Genomic DNA, 18,305 nt, shown 5'->3' with positions numbered 1-18,305 from the left:
TAAAATTGATTTTCATTTGCTTTCCTAATGAACAATGGGAAAGGCATATTTTTTTTTTTTTTGTTTCTCTGGAGTGTCTATCGCCAGATGCTAGCAGAGGTGCACTGTATGTTTTCTGCATTCACATATGCAGTGTACAACCCTGTGGTGCACTGTAGTGGCATAAAGATACTGCCAAGGCAAATGACTTAACATGTTACAGATGTGAGAGACAAAACAAGTGTTTTACTTCATCCTAATGGAGACCTGGAGTTCAGAGATGATGGATAACCAGACCAAGGTCACTCCAGAGGTCTGCAGCAGAGCTGGGATGTGAGCTGAGCTGCAGGTTCTCGTGCTGGTTTAACTCTCAGCTGACCTGACCCATCTTCTGGAACTTGGCTAGTAACCTTACAGGCTGCTCCAGGCTGCTCCTTTGAAGAAACTCAGCTAAAGAAATGTGATTTTTTTAATTGAGAAAGCAGTTGGGCTTTTTTCTCTCCTCTTTGCTGCATTTTAAGGTGTGCTGGATGTAACCACCTTGGGCTTTTCAATCTAGTTACCTGTGGACCATTCATGGATAGGAAAACTACACCAAGAAGGTTTGAGCATCTCAGGGAGATGAACAGTTGCAATGGGCACTACTGTGCTTAAAGCAAAGGCTCAAAGCAGCTTCCTCATAAATTGTGCTTTAAAACATTGTGTATCAATTTCTTACTAGTGTTTGCTCTTCTGCTGACTACCTAGAAAATAAATTACAGAAGTACAGAACTGCGACAGAATACAGAAACACTAGGCTACAGATTTATGAAACTGTTGCATTTTAAACTTCAGTAGAGAGTTATGTTTTCTTTTATTGTCTCAGAAAACATGTTTTTACCTAATTGGTCGAAGTGGGATTAGTAGCTGTGAAAGCCATGCACTTTACGAAGTCTTCTGGGAGCTTACAGAATGCAGATATTTTCATACATATTAGTAGAACCCCAGCTCATGCAGCTTTTCATGGTACAAACTAACAAGGAGCTGGAGAAATATGAAAACAAAGACCTTCCACAGTCTTTTGTAGTTTTTAAACAGTGGAGCCTGTCCCTCCCTCTGCCTTCTGTGCCACTGTAAAGAACCCTGGACAACCTCCACGAACCCTTGCTATGGTCCTCTCCTACCATCTATGGCTGCTGCTTAGAGTGGAGAAAACATCAGTCATAGGATCAGAGGGCAATTCAGGTTTGAAGACAGATTAGGCTCCTGCAGTACCCCACTTTTTACTGGCCTCCATATAACCCATTAACTGTTACCCACTAAACATGATCATCCAACCAGTTTCTCACTCATCCCAGCCATAATGTTCTAATTTGGAAGCAAGAATACTGTAGGAGACTGTGTTGAAAGCCAAGACAAATAACAACCACTTCTCTCCCTTTGCCCACAAAACCAATTTCTTCATGATAGTTGGTCAGGTGCGACTGATCTTTGGTGAACCCATACAGACTGTCCCTAGTCACCTTCACTTCCTTCTCTGCTGCTGTGAAGGGGTGTCATGAAATGCAGATGTCTCCTCCTGAGCTGAAGTGTCACCAGGGACTGTGTCAGCCCCACAGGGCATAATGGTTCTCCGTGCTCTGAAAGTCTCCTGGGCCCACCTGCCCTTTCCTTCCCACATGGTGGGTCTCTCCTGGAGTTGGGCAGACTGTTGCAGGGCATGGGTTCATGGAGATATGGTTGCTCAAGGTGCACCAGCTCATGCAGTTTTACAAAGCAGCTGCACTCAGCAGGGAGCACAGAAGCTGACCAGCACCTTTTAAAACTGTGTGATTTAAACCCTGTAACCATACATACTTAAATGCACAGTCTCCTTTCTCCTAAGCTAATTGTGACCTGCCTTTCATCATGAGGTTCTTTTGCTCAGGAGGAGATGACTCTGATCCTGGCTCTTGTAATCTACTGAGTGCTCATGTCAACTTGAAGATCAGGATCTTAGAAACCTGGCTGCTTGAGATGATCTCTGCTCACCTCCTGTCAATGAAGACATGAGTAGGACTTTTTTAATTCCCAGAGCACATTCCACTGTGGCATGTTTCAAACAGTAATGGATGGAGGCTCCTGCTTGGTCCATGGCAATATACATCATTACTCCCATTCTGGAGCCCAAAGCAGACATGTGGAATAAATTGATCTAGATCAAGAAGAGAGTGTGAAGCAGGGTCAGGAAGAGAACTGGCAGCGTCTGGCTCCTTGTCATACACAACTTGTGGGCATCCTTCCACAGGGATATTTCACCTGCACATGTCTTATTTCACTCAGACTACTGAGTGAGTCTGACATAAGTCAAAAATTCCCTGGTGTATGCTCACAAATTTTGGAGCAATTTATATCCATAGCAATAAAAGCTGTATGCTGTTTATTTAGCAGGGCTCTTTTAATGTGCTGTTTGTTTTTTTTGATAGTCTGTGTCTTCTTCATATTGTAATCATATTAAAAGCGCATTCTTTTCCTGGAATAAAGAGGTAATGATTCACAAGAGGCATAATTATTCCATGCAGTGCAGGCAGGATGCTGCAGAAAAAGCTGTCTTCTTTATGCGTAAGAGGCTTTTATTGCGAGTGTTCTACACAGTAATTAAATTCCTTTGAATGAGGAGGCTTGATTGGATTTTCTTTGGTTTATTGGGAGGAGTCTGAAAAGCAAGGTATTTAGCTCAATTGCTATACAATTTTGGCATCTGTTGGAGGTTAGGGAGAAAGGTTCAGCGTCTGATTCCCATTTCTCTTGTGCTAGTGTTACAGTAGCTGAACTCCATTGAATTCGATTGAATTACTCCCTATCTGTATTTGTGTGAGAATCAGGCTCAAAAATCCTTAGCAGAAAGCAGCAGGATACCTGAATGCATGCTGTAAGAATTCAAATTATCTAAGTGAAAAAAACCCATGCTAAAGGAAATTTACTTGCAGTTGCAAAGGCAAGTGCCCAAAGCAAGGAAACTTTACATTTACAGCTGTCCTTCCGATCTGATGTTTGTCTTATGGCAAGCTCAACCTTGTTCCAGAATGGGAAAAAGTTTCAAGACAACAGCAAGAAAATGGAAAGTCAGGCAAATGTATAATAAAAATCTGTGCTGTGGCTTGACACAAGAGCCAAGATGCTGGCATGGCACAAATCTTGAGTATTTGAGTTGTCAAACTAAATCATGTTTGTTTAACATCAACTTCTGTACACAGCTGCCAAGGGATTTTTTTTTTCAAAGGAAAAGAGTAAAATGTAAATTAAAAGGAAAACTATTATACACAGTCTCAACATCTATTAGCAATGGGGTTTGGATCTTGTAACATAAATTACAGCATAAATTCTTCCTGTTTCTTAATAAGGCTGCCGAATATGTCAGGAGGATAACGGTGCTCAGGCAGGGAAGGAGATATGTAACACCACAGCGGTAATTTCACCCTGCTCAAATGTCTCTGGAAGGATACTACGCATGATGAAGAAAGTGGCATTTTCAAGAGCTTAAAAAATGTCATGGGGCAATGGGAAGCACTTTCCTAGTCTATGGGCTCCCTGCCTACCAGATGTTAGCACCTTGTTTCACCCAGTGAGAGTGGGAACCTCTGAAGTGCAGGTTGCCAGTATTTGCAGGGTTTACGTGAAGGTTTGGATCTCAGAGAGGTTTCCAGGGGCTCTGCTTGTATGCCTGTGGTGATGGTGATCGTGGTGATCGTGATCATGGTGATGATGGAGAAGGTCCTAGGGCTGGGCAAGGGGAGGGCTGGTTTTCTGAGGAGAACAGCAGTGGGAATGAGGAGGATGAAGATCTTTATTTGACTGTGTTTTGTGAAGACAAAAAAAGCAAGTAGGAAGGAACTTGGATATCAAGGCCTGTTTGGATGAGACTGAGACTGAACCAAAGAGTACTATTACACAGACATGGGGGTCTCAGTCCAGACAGCAAAGCAAGATGGATCTGGACCTAGGTCTGAGGGGAATTGGCAAAAAAGTCTGTGTACTGCAAAACCTGGGGTTAGACCTGCATCATGCCCATATGTTAGACTGCCAAGCAATGGGGAATATAGGTCTCTAAAATAATGAAAAATTGGGAGTCTGCAAAGCAAAGTATGTAGCTCCTACACAGTCTGCAAAGTGTAACGCAGAAGAGAGGAACTGGAGCAATGATTTGCAGTTGACTATGATGCCATCACACATGTCTGAACAGGAGCTGAGTCTGAGTGACTCACTCACACATCTCTGCCCATGATAAACCTTGGGCATGTTCATCAGCCATCAAGCCTCTTCTCCTTGTGGGGTATCAGGTCTGATGGATGTCTGCAGCTGAAGATATTTCTGATTAATTTTGGCAATTGCAGCTAGAAAGCTTTGGTTTATTACCTTCACTCCCTCCTACTAACTGCTGGGTGTTATGAACCCAACAAACTGCCTGTCCTGTTGTCGTCCTCTGCCTTCTTCCTTTCAACTTCCATGTGTTTAAATGAAAGACAGAGCAAAAAATAGCTGCACAGTCCTCCAGACTCGGTGGTATTCGGGGAGCACCATGAGGCAAATGGGACCTGCCAATCAGTGTCCTTGTACTTTACGGAGAATACTGCCATGAGCTGACAGATGGGTCACATCAAGCCATAGTACCCCTGTTGTGATCCTACTGATTTCTGAGTGGTTGTGCTTCCCCTTGTTATTTATTAATTTTCAGTAAGGATCCCTCCCAGCGCTAGCTGTCTGTTCTGAAAGTTGAAAATGGGGTTAAGCTTTCTGCCAAAAAAAAAAAGGAGGAAATTTTGGCAAATATATAAATAAGCTTTTTTTTAGGGACTTAATTAAAATTGGTTCTGTTTTACTGATGTTTCTTTTGTGTCTTGGCTTCCTGAGCAGAAACATTCACACCTGAGGACTATGTGGCCGATCCTGCAAACATGAAGAGGTATAGTGTGGATCCTGCAGATTCTGCCTTCAGTTGCATGGGCTCCATGTATTCTATGCGTCAGAGTCCTGCAGATGGACGTCCTGCTGGAGGCTCCTCTTCCTCCTGTAGCCATCGTCCTGCCCAGATGTCTTCAGGGGGGTCCTCATCTACTGGCCTGCATCATCAAACCTCCAGCCCAACAAAGAATGGGACCTATCTTGAAGGAAACAGAAGTGGTAATATCATATCTTCAATTTAACAATGTGTGTTGCTATATTGATGCCATGATGGAGTCTTAACTTACTCCCAGACTCCACAAGAAAATTAGTGAGGTGGGTTTGGGTTGACATCCATCCAGAACACTCACATTTCCATTTAGAAGGAGAAATAATAACCTATGTAAACACAAAATCAATCTGTTCATCACTGAGTAATAAGGAGAATGTTTTCTAATGCTGTTATTGTGTAAACATATATTATGTATAATTGTGTGGCAATCACAACTGTTATTATCAACTTGCAGATATAAATATTAATATATAAGACATTCCTCCCAAAGATTGATACTGCCTACAGACAGGTACCTGTTATTTGCGTGACACCAACTGTGTACAATATACGATGCCAAGCAAATTCAAACGCTAGTGCCCACCTCAAAGCATTTTAGAAAAAGGGTTTTTTTTTTGCTTGAAAAAGACTGCCCAGAAAAAACATGTATTTTTAGAAATCATCCAGCTCACTGCTCAAGGCTCTTTTATCCTTCAGGAAGCAAAGTCACAAGAAGTTTATCTGCAAATTCAAGGGATGCCATGGGAATCACTGCATTCAACAACCCTTCTCCTTCCCTCCCTTTGTATGTTTGTCCATAAATCTGTAGGATTTATGTTTGCTGGATCAATCACTGTGACCATTAGCTATATTCCTTATTAGCCATGATATTTTTTTTCTTCTCTGGGAATGTCCTGGGTCATCAAACACATTAGCTAATTCCCTGGACTTCTGTTAACTTTGTCTTTGTTTGCATTTTCCAAGTTCTCCATTAACAGGTCTTTATCAGAAGTGATTCCAACACTGTCTTCACCCCTTACTAATTATTCAAACTTCATTCATGCATTTTTCATCTTCAAGACAGATCTAACAAAGGAGTTGAATATCTCAGCCGTTTTTGAGTCATTAATTTCTGTGCCTTCCTCATTTATTAATAGAACCTACTGTCACTCTGGTTTTACTTTTTCAATCTTGATATACTTGCAGAAGTCTTGCTGGTTCCCCAGCTCCTTTGTCTGCCATCACCTCATTACACTGTCCTTCTGCCCTTGCATTTCCCCTGGAAACTATAAGTGATTCTGCATATTCCTGCTTGGTAGCCACTCCAGAATCTCTTTCCAGTAGCTGCAGATCTTTGCTTAATTCCTTCACATCCCTCACCTCCCCAGTGTCTCTATTATTTCTTGTTCCCAAACATTCACTAATTAATATTTTAGAACATTATTCATCAAAAATATGTATTACCAGTATTTAGCCTTGCATTTCTTTGTTTATCTGTGTTTGCCTTCTTAAATGTTCAATACCTACCCAAACCCATTACTCACTTTGCTATTATTTTTGCACACTTGTTTCCCTGGTTTACTCCTGTGTTACTCTATTATACAGAACACAGATAGGTGTTGGGTTCTCATAATATTTTTTTCCATTTACTTACAGTCAACTTTACTCAAAGGAAAGCAGCTAGTATAGAGTAGATAGTACAGAATTGCACTACTGCAAACAACTTGGAAAAGGTTGTCACTAAGAACTGGTGGCCCAAAGTACAAAGAAGAGGAAATGAAAAGCCACTTTCCTTCAGATCTTGTTCAGTGCCTCTCAGGCTGGCGTAATCAGGTATTGGGAGTACAAAGAGGCTTGCTGTGCACAGGATTCATTTTCCCTTCTCCCACTGCTTCCTCAGAGCCTCCTCCTATCAGAACTGAGACCCTTCATCAAGTGTTTTAGTTGGCAGCTGTGAGGAGCCAAGATTTTACAATGTTGTTACTTGCTCCCTTTGAAAATCTGTCTTACCCTGCTTGGTATCAGTCGTTATCCCTTTATAGTACATATGAAGGGTCAGAGGAGTTCAGAGCAAAGTTCTGTCTAGCCATGCATCCTGTCTCCTGCATGAGACAGCAGCACACCCCAGGAAAGAGATAAGTGCAGAGATGGTGGTACTTCCCCACTACCCAATCCACCTTCAGAAATCTGTGGTTCAAGGACTTCCTGAAACAGAGGTTGGTGGATTCATATTTAGCAACCCTTCATAGATTTTTCTTCCCTGAGTCACTCAGTGGCTTATTGAATACTTTTTACATTTTCAGCATCCACAAAATGCCCATGCTTAAGAATGTGTCATGTGGAGAAAAGGCTTGGTATCAAGGGTTTGAAAGATTAAAATCAGAACTCCTTCAGCTTGCTCAGCTGCATTACATTCTCTTCTTGCTTCTGACTTAGAATGTCATTGTTTCCCAGCCTCAGCCAATGTCTTGTGAAAGCTCAGGATGGTCCTGAGCAAGAACCTAAGTTTCAGGAAACAGCTCCATCTCTCTTATCATGACTTCCAACAAAATCTGCAGTCTTCACAGAATAAAAGCCTAAAAGATGGCATGTCCTTTTTCGAGAATTGAACCAGCAGAGAAGTCATAGAGTGTCCATGCAATAGACTTTACAGGTTCCTATATTTCTCTACCTTAAAACATATTAAAGTACTTTCAGGAGGAAAGAAGAAGAGATTGCTTTTGCTTTCGAACGAGATATCCATGACATGTGGGTGTCTCTGAAGCAATTTCAAGTGAATTTAAGCTGTTACATATATTCTGGGGTAACAGGACTCATCCCAAAACTGCTTAGTATTTTTTATGTGACAAGCATTTGACACCTGTATAGACTAGCTCCTCTGGGACCTCTGGGTTATTTAGCCATCTCAACAGTAAAGATTCCCTAAAATTGACAGTTACGCAGTGAACATCATGAAAATGGTTATGAATTCTTTGATATTGCTTATTTATATTTATTATCAATTTATTAGTCCCAGTATCATCCATTGTTGATTAGGGTCTGCCACAGAGGTACATGCAAATGCATTTTGGTTCACTGTCAAGGTCTCTAACAAGGGGAATAGCAATCCCCTGTGCCCCACCAATGTAGAGCAGCACAGAAAGCTAGCACACTGTTGTGCCACCACCACCATCCATCACATTTCCTCTGACCCACTCAGCTGCTTTCTGGAGACTCCAGAAGAGATTCTCCTGCAGTCCATGGCAGGATTTGGGTCCTCTGAGGCAGAGAAAAGCCATTTGCTCTTGGACACAGCCAGGCAGTTTTCAGGGGCTGTGATGGGCAACACAGTAACATCCATGACGTTGAGGTGCCCACAGATTCATTACGATATCACTCCTAGCATTAAAGAAACCGTGCTGTTTCTAATCACAGCCTGGTTTCATCTCCAACTCCATTTGCAATAGCATCACCTCTGTAACACTGGAATTCCCACAGCAGAGTCCTACAAAGCATTGCCTGCTTCTCCTTAAAATTAGACACCCTATTTCTTCACAGCTATTAATTCTTTCACTCACCAGGCTGCTTCCACTTTTACTGGCAATCCAGACTTTTAAAAATACATATCTTTCTGGCCTGAGTGCAGCCACACTGAAGTTTGATTGCCGGCTTTGCAAAAATCTCTCTTGCAAAGGTCTTTGGAATCTGTGCTCTCACTACGATGTTTCTGTTTTTCCTCTTTCTATGGATAATTTATATGCTGCTGAATCATAAGTAAGCAAGGATGAGTAAGTGGTGCATGCCGGTATCTGCTCTTAGCCTTCTCAGTTTGCATACTTACAAGGCAGGGATGGGCAGGGCTCATTAAAAAGAGGAAGAATTTCTCTCTGAAACCTCAAACCAATCCTCTTTATTTATGGATAGTTTTGGAAAACAGCTTGCCTTATTTATCATAGTGGGCAAATATAATGGAAAAAACCATAACCATAAAACATATCTCAGTGCATAGCAGAACATGTCTTTCAAGCGGAATGGATGAGATTAAACCTCAAAGCTCTCATTAATGCAATCAGAAGCTTGATGCCTAATTCTCCATGATTATGCTAAAAAATTCTGAAAAAAAAAAAGATCTCATTTCAGAAAGCCAGTTGGGGCTGCTAACAGATAAACATGCACTTTCCTGTCATCATTTGCCAAATTGAAGCTCTTAAATCAGGGAAGGAATAGTCAAGGACATCATAAACCTTTCCAAGCCTGCTTACATAACAAACAAATCCTTTATTCCAAGTAAGAAGAATTGTGTGTTCAACCATAATATAATAACCTTAGCCTTGCCCTGTAGCTTGTTATTTGAATGTAGATTTTATTATCCAATATTATCAGTTAATTATTATCACCTGAGGGCCTTTGTTAAAGAGGCAATCTTGCTTGCTAATACATTTATTCCCTCAAAACATTTGTGGGTGCAGGGTTTGTAGCTTCTCTTCTTCCCGAATAATGCTGAAAGCACCCTGCGGCTGCCAGATCCAGCACCTCCCCAAGGCACTGGCAGAGGAGCCGCTGACGGCATTGCAGGGCTCGGTGCTGGGTACCACGTCTTTGGCAAACACAGCATGCTCGTTAATTTTTTAGGACACTTACAGCTTGAAAGTTTTGATGCTTTCAGTGAGTTGCTTGGTTTCTCTTTATTGTTTTTTTAATTTTTTTCTCTTCTTTTTTTTTTTTTTCCTCTGCAAAAGAGAGGCAAAACAAAAAAAGCCAAAATAAATATTTAATGCCAGCCCACAGCCACATCTCATGGAGCAGGATGATGCTTTTGCACCATGTGTACAGTGCCAGGAGCATGAGCAGTCACTCTGTTGGTGGGACAAGAACTCTGCTTGGTGGTGCATGGCATCTCCTACAAGTGCTTGCCAGTGCAAATTGATGTGCTAAGCCCAATCTTTTTCTCAGAGCTCAACATTTCCTGCATCCATGAACATCCAGTAATTGTGTTCTTCCTCATGCCTGCTTTTCTGAAGCCTCTATGGCACTCTGAAGCTCAGTGTGCCATAGACTTTCAGAAAAGTGTCTTCTGCTGTGAAGTCTTCCTCCTGCCCTTGTTTATAGTGGGAGGTGATTTGTTTTCAAAACAATTCCCATTTCCCTACGCCTTTGAGGGTCTGCTACTTCTGCTTAGTTTCAGAAGATCTGCTGCTCCTCATTACCCGCTCCAGTGCAATCAGAGAGCCTTTTAAAATTTCATTCCCACCCCTTTCCCCTGAGGCAAAGAAATCATTTAGGCCTGCAGCAGTATTAAAGTTCATCTGTCACTCCCTTTCCACTCTTATCTATCAATGACCATACTCCCTGTGGGCTCTGTTTGTTTGCCAAGAACATGTTTAGGGAGTCTGCTATTTATCTTCCCTTCTTTTGCAGATTTAGCTCCATTTTAGCATTGGATTTTGTTGTCATGCCTCTGCAACCATTCAGCTGTTGACTTTCTCCCTCTCCATTCTCCTGCTCAGGAAGGTCACAAGAACAGAGGTGGGAGGCAAAGAAAAGCCTGTGTGGGGTCATAGCTCAGACCAAGACACATCTTTCCACGTGCTTTGCAGGGCTTTAGCCACAGACCCGGTATCTCCAGTCATTTCTGCATAGGCAATGGTCTTGACTGGGATGCCTGGAGACCTTCCCCAGCAGAGGAACCTTTTCACTCTCCTTCCTAACACGGCTTCAGACAGGAGGGGGAAGTGCTTCCCTCTGATTGCCTAAATTTCCATATCCCATTCCATTAATTTGAAAAATTTTTGCCACCTGTCAAAAACAGGAAATTGGATTTGACCTAGATTATGGTCTCTAAAAATAATTATTGGTCGCGAGCACTCCCATCTCTTTGTAATCTGAGTATTCATTATCATCTTGATTAATTCTGATGACAGGATGGCATAGGATACCCGGGAGACATAAGACTTCCTCATTTATCTACTTCTTAGGTTGAGTGTGAATACCTTCAGATAAGAAAAAATGTACAGTACTTACCCTGCTGCCATCAAACACTTTCATGCTTAATATAATCTTCCAGCAAAGTGATGCTATTGAAACAAACCCTATGTCTTTGTATAGACATGAAATGATTAATTTTCTTTTGTAAACAGAAAGATTACACTTAGATGTGTAAAATACGATGTTAAAAAGCCAAGGAAATTAAACAATAAAATACATTTTAAGAGGTACAGAAAAACAGATTGTTTCCAGACTTACCAGCTACAAACTGTGTTCCAGATATTTGTCTGCAAACTGGTGGTATCCCCATTTTACTAACAACATTTAAATGTAGCCCTTACCCACAACTCAAATAACACATCTTAATTTATTAAAAAAACAGCAGGGTATCCAGGACTTGTCTCTAGGCAGGTAAATAAAGATGAAACAATCTTTGAAGAGTTAGTATCTACACATAATTCTTGTTTTTATATCATTACATTATACCTTCGGTAGGGATTTGAAAGGGTTATCTTCACCTGCGAAAGCCTGGCAGAGTTCGAGTCATGTGGTTTCTTTAGAAAGGTCATTTATATATTTGTCTTTAAAAAAAATTAGATTTATTCTATTGATTGCTAGATTGCAAAGGAGTGAATAGAATTCCCCTGTCATTTCAACCTTTTCTTCTCATCCTCTTTTCCTTTCATTATAGATATTTCCAATACTTGTGAAAGCTTCCAACTGCTCTCAGGCCTTTCTATTCCCCTTTGCCCTTTCTTGGCATTTCTGGAAAAAGCAGGTTGCAGGCAGGAGTCGGTGGTCTGGGGGCTGATCTCTCTGCATGTGGTGTGAATCCCAGGCTAAGCCCCCTGGGCTGTCCTTACATTCATACAGATTTAAGGGAAAAACTGTGATCCCCAGTAGTTGCAAAACATCTGCCCCAACCATGTTATGACAGTAACATAGAAACTTTTGCAATTCTCTGGGCACAGCCAAACCTTTTTCTCTCCTCCTCTACTTTCAGCTGCTTTGTGAAAGCCTGGTATTCTCCCTAACCTTGAGTTTGAGGTACTGAGGTGCCCAATACCTCCACACATCAGCTGGCAGCCAAATCATTGGCAGAGCTGGTAGGGGAGAAATATTTGCCCCTCTGCCTCCAAGACAAATCTCAGTTCCCTCACTTGTCCCTGAGAAAGTTACTCGATGTTACTGATGATCCAGGGCTTGGCCAAGATTACCCTGTTCATTTTGCATTCTTTGTCTTCATCATTTCATGCCAAAGGATCCAGATGGTGTCTGTACCGTTGTGTATTGCATTTATTCTGTGAGTGGAGCCCAGGGTCGCCTGAGTCCATACGAACACCAATCCTCGCTGTCTAATTAAGAGGACCTGCGGCTATTCCTTGTCCTTTATATCCAGAACAGTGACTTAGCAAATGAGAGTGTAATTATCATGATATTTACATCACATCCCATTATGAAGCCCATCGACCAGATTTGCACATTCATAGCACCGCTGCTCCTTTGTAACTGCAAAATATACCTCATTGCATTATACCATACAATGAGCATGGTGGCAAGAAAAAAAGGGCCAATATGCACATAGAGCCATTGTTTGGCATTTATAGGCAGAGTCAGAGCTAATATAAATCAGCACAGCTCTATTGAAGTCAATGGAATGACAATCTACATAAGCCACAAACCCAGCCCACTACATTTGCTCACACACATTAGGATCGTGTTTTGAGTCACCCATGGGGATTCTCATACATTTCATATGTCTGTATAAGACCATTATTTCTCTAAAGAGCTCAGCCCTTCTCTCCTCAGCAGCTCTGATTGCCTTCTTGGCTACCTAGGGCTTCTCAACGCTCCAGTTTAGGTATCTGTGGTCTCTCTCTACTTGCACTCTTCGGTTTCCTTTTTTGTCTTTTGTAATGTCTGCTTGCTTACCATTTGCAACTCTCTCCTTAAAAATTGGGCCTTAACAGAAAGAAAGAAGCAGGTCTAGACAAGTAAAATTTTATACTTCTGTGTGCTGCCGCCTACTAATGCAAAGTTTGCTTGGTGTGGATATAAACAAATTTAAACAGCTCTCCTGTAACCTAGCATAATACAGTTCTTGTAATAGTGAAGCAGCATAAGTGGGGTGCAAATTATATTCATGTGGAGGCCGAGATTTATAAATCTGCAGAGACATAAGTGCAATAAAAACATAAATGCACTTTCATTCCAATGTGCCTTTATTCACTTGATTTAAAGCTACAGCAAGCTGAGTGACCTTAAATCATCCAGGGCTTATACCATTAAAAAGTCACATCTGCAATGTTCATCTTCACATGTTTTAGTAGCTTTCCAAATAGGCATTCACTGGGGACCATCAGCTTCATGAGAGTGTAAGATTAGGTGTATATGGACTAGAAGCCTTCCTTTAAGCAGTAAGTCTGAATATCTGAATGCACAGAAAAAAACTGTTTGCTAAATCCTGATTTTATCCTCTAGCCTTCACATTCAATGGCAAACTTCTTTGTTTAATGCTGAAGCACTTTCTCTCCAGGTGGGAGGGTGGTGTCTTCTTGAGCCAAGATCCCTGCTGCTTGCAGATCAGACAGCAGGGCAGCTCCGTTTAAGAGCCTGGCAGCTGGCACATTTTTCCTTCCCCAGCAGGAACCTGAGGATTTCATGATTTTTAACGCAATTCGCCAGCTGGGATCGTGTCTCCTGATAAGCAGTCAGAATGGAAACTGCTCAAAGTCCCCTTCTATCCCCACCCCACCATCTTGGGCTGATACTTGCACACACAGTTCCAATGTCCAATGCTGCAGTGAGGCTGACTTAACCCTGCACACTCATGAACCGAGGAAACTGCTGTGCACCATTGTAATGCGCTGTTGTGGGCTTTTTTGTACCAATAGCCTCAAGTCCTTCACCAGAACAGCAAGACACAACTCGGCCATCAAGCAAAAATCCCTTGACCTGGACAGTGGATGACGTGGTTTGGTTTGTGAAGGATGCAGACCCTCATGCTTTAGGTCCCCATGTGGAGCTCTTCAGAAAACACGTATGTAGAAGGCTGTTCTTACTAGTTCTGGGTAATTTAAGCTAAGTGCATGGCCAGTCCCAAGAGATAGCCAGTACACGTCACACACACCCCCTCAGCTGACTTTGGCTGCTATAGGCAGTGTTGGTGTTTAGACAGGTTGAAGACAGGGCTCTGCAAGGAGTGCTGCACTACCAGAGGGTTTGGGCTGACAAAATGTTACTTACCACTTGAGAAGGTGGTCAAACACTGGAACATGCTTCCTGGGGAGGTGGTTGATGTCCCAAGCCTGCCAGTGTTTGGCATTTAGATAATGCCCTTAATAACATGTGTTAAGTTTTGGTCAGCCCTGAAGTGGCCAGGCATTTGGAACAGATGATCACTGTAGGTCTCTTCCAACTATTCTGTTCTGTTCTGTTCCATTCTATGCTATTTATTCTTTAATGGGGGCACCCTAACAATGTCTTTAGGAACAGCTCACTACGTGTTCCCAACTACATCGGTGTAAATTCTTTCTGTGCTAAGCCCAAGACAAAGTCCTGGGGATCTGCTCATTTTTCATTGTCAGATTGGCACAAAAAAGCCTCATCTCAATGACAATTTTTTCCCAGGATACCTATGATTCTTCTCTGAAGAGCATTTTTTATGTGTCTCCAGATACTTAGCAGGAGAAACCCCAAACAGCTAAGCTTTTAATCTTTTTCCCCTCAGTATTATGTAACTACATAACCAAATTTAACAGACCTACTGACTCACTGGAGAATACGATGATTGTTTTTGCTAGGCAATCTCCAGTGGTGGAAATGATATTATCCTTAACTGATAAAGGGGAAGACTGTAAACAGACACATGATCTAGAGTTTCTTGTTCTGCTGCTGTATCTGGAGTTGGCACCAGTGCGTCTAATAGCAGCTTCAGCTTCCTCCTCCATCTCCCCTTGATCAATTCAGTCTGGCTATGAAAATTAATTTTACCCTAAAAATGACTTGTTTGTGTTTAGCTGGAGGTCATAACTTTAGATTGTAAATGCCTTGACCTAGGTCCAAAGAGAAGATCTCCCTAGCCCTGAGTCCTGAGCAGCACCTCAGGTTACAAAGCAAACGAGAGGGCTCGATCACCAGGTCCATGAGCACTCCTTGCTCAGGTGCCAGCAGGGACAGGTGGGAATGTGGGCTGTGGACAAGAGCTGAGGGAGGAAACTGGTGGACTTCCAGATACATCCTGGATGCAGGGTTTCCACATACTGAGAAGAGGAGGTGGCTGAGGAGCAAACAAAACCAAAGATGAACACAGGCTTGGTGTCTGCTCACCCCTAGGCAGGTGTTGAAGATACCTTCCATTCTTTAGACAGGCCAGTGCGATGAAAACAACAGAGCAGGCAACTCATAGTGGTGCTAGGACCAGATCTGCAACATGGTCTATGTTGACCAGGTAGATAAACAAACCACTTTCAGATTTAAAGGGACTTGCTTTATCATGAGTTTTTGAGACTAACAGAAGGGTCTGTACACCAAGAGAAAACTTCATTCAAGAGGGAGAGAATTGCCATGATCTGAGGCATATAGGTACATCCCAAAGAAAAGAATCACTTAAAGTTGAGCTTGTTAATATGAACAGTGCCAAAGCACCATTTTTGACTAGTTTCCAGTTGTAGCAAAGGACAGCACAGCATGCTTCTATCTAGCAACAGGGCAGTGACACGCTCCAGGCAGTCATACTCAATTGCGCTTGAGTATGCCACTGTACTATAGCTGCTCTGTGACCAAAGAAATCAAGCTAAATCGCCACTAAAGACTGTCCCTGTCATCCTTTGTTGAACACCAAGCACCGACAGCCTCTACTTGTAAAATATGCCATAGGTATATGAACCTGAGTAAGAATACCACACAACTCAATTCAATTATGCCTTTGAGTTATATATGTTCCTGCAATTTTTCAGCCTTCAAATCTCATCTGGATTAGCATGGAGACCCCAGGGGTGAGAGACAAGTGATTAGTCCATTAACCTTAGCCATATATTCCTGTATGTTCAATCATTCAATGCAGCAGGTGCATAATTTACTTAGAAGCACTCACTGTCATTGACAAGGCCCAGCTATCACCTAAAATCGTTGCACTGGCAATCAGCTCATCTGAGCTCTGACACTAGGGAGAGGGTGGTGGGACCACCTGGAAGAAAAGGTTGGGGAAGGTATCCTGCATGCAGGAAGTGTGCTTTCCCACTGCTATATTAAGCATTTTCAGTGTTGTCTACAGTCTCCGGAGCCAGCTCTCCCAACACGCAGCCTGCATTCTCCACTGCTGCAACAGGCATTGCAGGATGGCCTGGCTCTGTCTCTGCTCTTCCCACCAGGAGCAGGAGCTTTTTGCAAAGAGCTCTGTCACAGACTACTCTCAAGAGAGTCCACCAAAGATCATGGAACTGCCCACTACCTCCCCTCTGCTGCTCCCTGCTCCCTTGGCAGGGCTGTGTGCCAAGGAGAGCTGAGCCTGTAGCTGATGGATGTTTTGGCCTCATGCAAAGGACCCATCAGCCTGGCAGGACCTCATAGCAGCATTGTGTGGAGCCCCGTGCAGTGCTCTCTCAGAAAGAAAGACTTAGTAGAAAGACTGGGGAAGAGAAATGGAGGAGGGAAAAGAGTTACACAGAGAATTAGCAGGTAGAAAACTGAAGCTGGAAGGGATCGAAGCAATGTTATGGTCTGACAGTTTAATTATGGCCAGTGATTGGCAAATCCATGTATGAAGGAGACAAAAACCTTTAACATAATTAATCCAATTTATTCAAACAGCAACCTGTCTCTGCCAGTGCTAGACATCAGACTTATGAGCATGCATCTTTCTCTAGAACTCTATCTTTGAGTGTTTGAGCACTGACCACAGAGCTGCCAGTTGCTGCACGCCCTGTCGCAGATGGTGGCCTTGCCAGGGCTGGTGTCTGTTCATGACACTGCACAATACAAAAGATATTTATCACAGCCAGGATATAGATCCTGAAGTCTTTGATTGCACTCAGAATTGAGTGCTTAAACATCCATGAAAAAGGGGATTTCATCCTTCTCATATGTACACCGTGTCCACCCCCTTGCAGGAAGTTGACAACGATCCCCTGCAATATTCTAACTTGCAGTGGGCCAGATATCAGCTCATGTGAAACAAGCTCATTGCATTGATGGCATTGAATTTTAGCAGCTCCAGACCTAGTTCAAGATCTTTTGGGGGAGCTATTGTAGATTTGGGGACCATGCTATAGTATCCTTCTTTTTAAATTATTTTTAAAAGGGCTGACACAGTAATACTGCAGAGAAGTCAAGCCAACAATCTGCTCAGGACATGGCTAATAGGGGATATTTAATTGGAAATGAATGCTCCCTCTGGCATACTCTTTTCATGGAGTTTAATTTTGACCCCTACACAGTAATAACAAAAGAAATAATAAAATGCTGAACTCAACATTTAGAAACAGCTGCCTCCGCACCAAACCCTTGACTGTTTTTACTCTATGGCATCACAATTACAAGAGTTTTTTTTTTTTTCTTAAGCAAATATTAACTGCGTGTAATACTTACTCTTTCCTGTAGCTTCCTTAAAATAATGGGAAGGAGAGGGGGAAGGTGAAGACAATTTTAAGGATAAAGTGGGGGCTGCAAAAAGAAGAGCATTAATTGATCGAGTTAATCAGAAAGTGACCTTAACCGCTCATCAGCTAAATCACCTACTGAATGGAATAATAATGATCAGGGCAAATTAGGATCCATAGTATTGCTTAATTAGTAAGTAATGGATCACAGAGGAAAGATCTGATCATCAAAATTGCAGAATACAATATATACAGCATTAGTGTGTGCATGTATACACACATCCATAGCTCTAGTGATGTTGCAGCTCTGATCTCTAAATATGTTAAGTGTGGTGGAAACTGTGGGGACAGGTAGGGTTTTTTAGGAGGTCCACTAATATAGTCAGGAAAAAACAGACAAGCTTAGTATCCAAGGAAGGCCAGGATAACTGAAAACATCTGTGTTTTACATTCCATGGTAAAACATGTGTTTTCTCTGTGCACCTGTGCTACTTTGTGCTCAGTACAGCACAGTAATTTCAAATGGTTTTCAAGCCAGCCAAGGTCTGGAATAAACAGTTGAACTTGCTGGCAATTTCCTCTATTTACATGAGGTTTAAATTGAATTTGAACAAATTTTATTAATAAATCCAATGAAATAAAAAAGTTGTTACTGTCCTCAATTTAAGAAAAGGAAACACACATATATATATCTTACTGGAGACAGGTGAAACATGCAGACAGCCAGGAACAAAGCTAGAACTGAGATTCAGAGGTGAGCTTACACTACTTGAAGAATAAAAAGTAGTATTTGCTTAAACCTTCCATTAGAG

At 42.1% G+C, this 18,305-nt stretch overlaps 1 protein-coding gene across 1 annotated transcript in view; it reads left to right on the top strand.

Moving 5' to 3' along the window:
- Window positions 1-18,305, top strand: part of SCML4 (Scm polycomb group protein like 4) — a 43,477-nt gene that overhangs the window by 24,869 nt on the left and 303 nt on the right. Inside the window, exons 5-6 of the mRNA XM_005154672.2 lie at window positions 4,849-5,118; window positions 13,789-13,934. Of these exons, the coding sequence (XP_005154729.1) occupies window positions 4,849-5,118; window positions 13,789-13,934 (416 nt within the window). The remainder of the gene's footprint in view (window positions 1-4,848; window positions 5,119-13,788; window positions 13,935-18,305) is intronic.

This window comes from Melopsittacus undulatus, chromosome 3 (genome assembly GCF_012275295.1).
Source record: "Melopsittacus undulatus isolate bMelUnd1 chromosome 3, bMelUnd1.mat.Z, whole genome shotgun sequence".
Taxonomy (NCBI): domain Eukaryota; kingdom Metazoa; phylum Chordata; class Aves; order Psittaciformes; family Psittaculidae; genus Melopsittacus; species Melopsittacus undulatus.
This window is presented reverse-complemented; position numbering and strand designations above follow the sequence as displayed.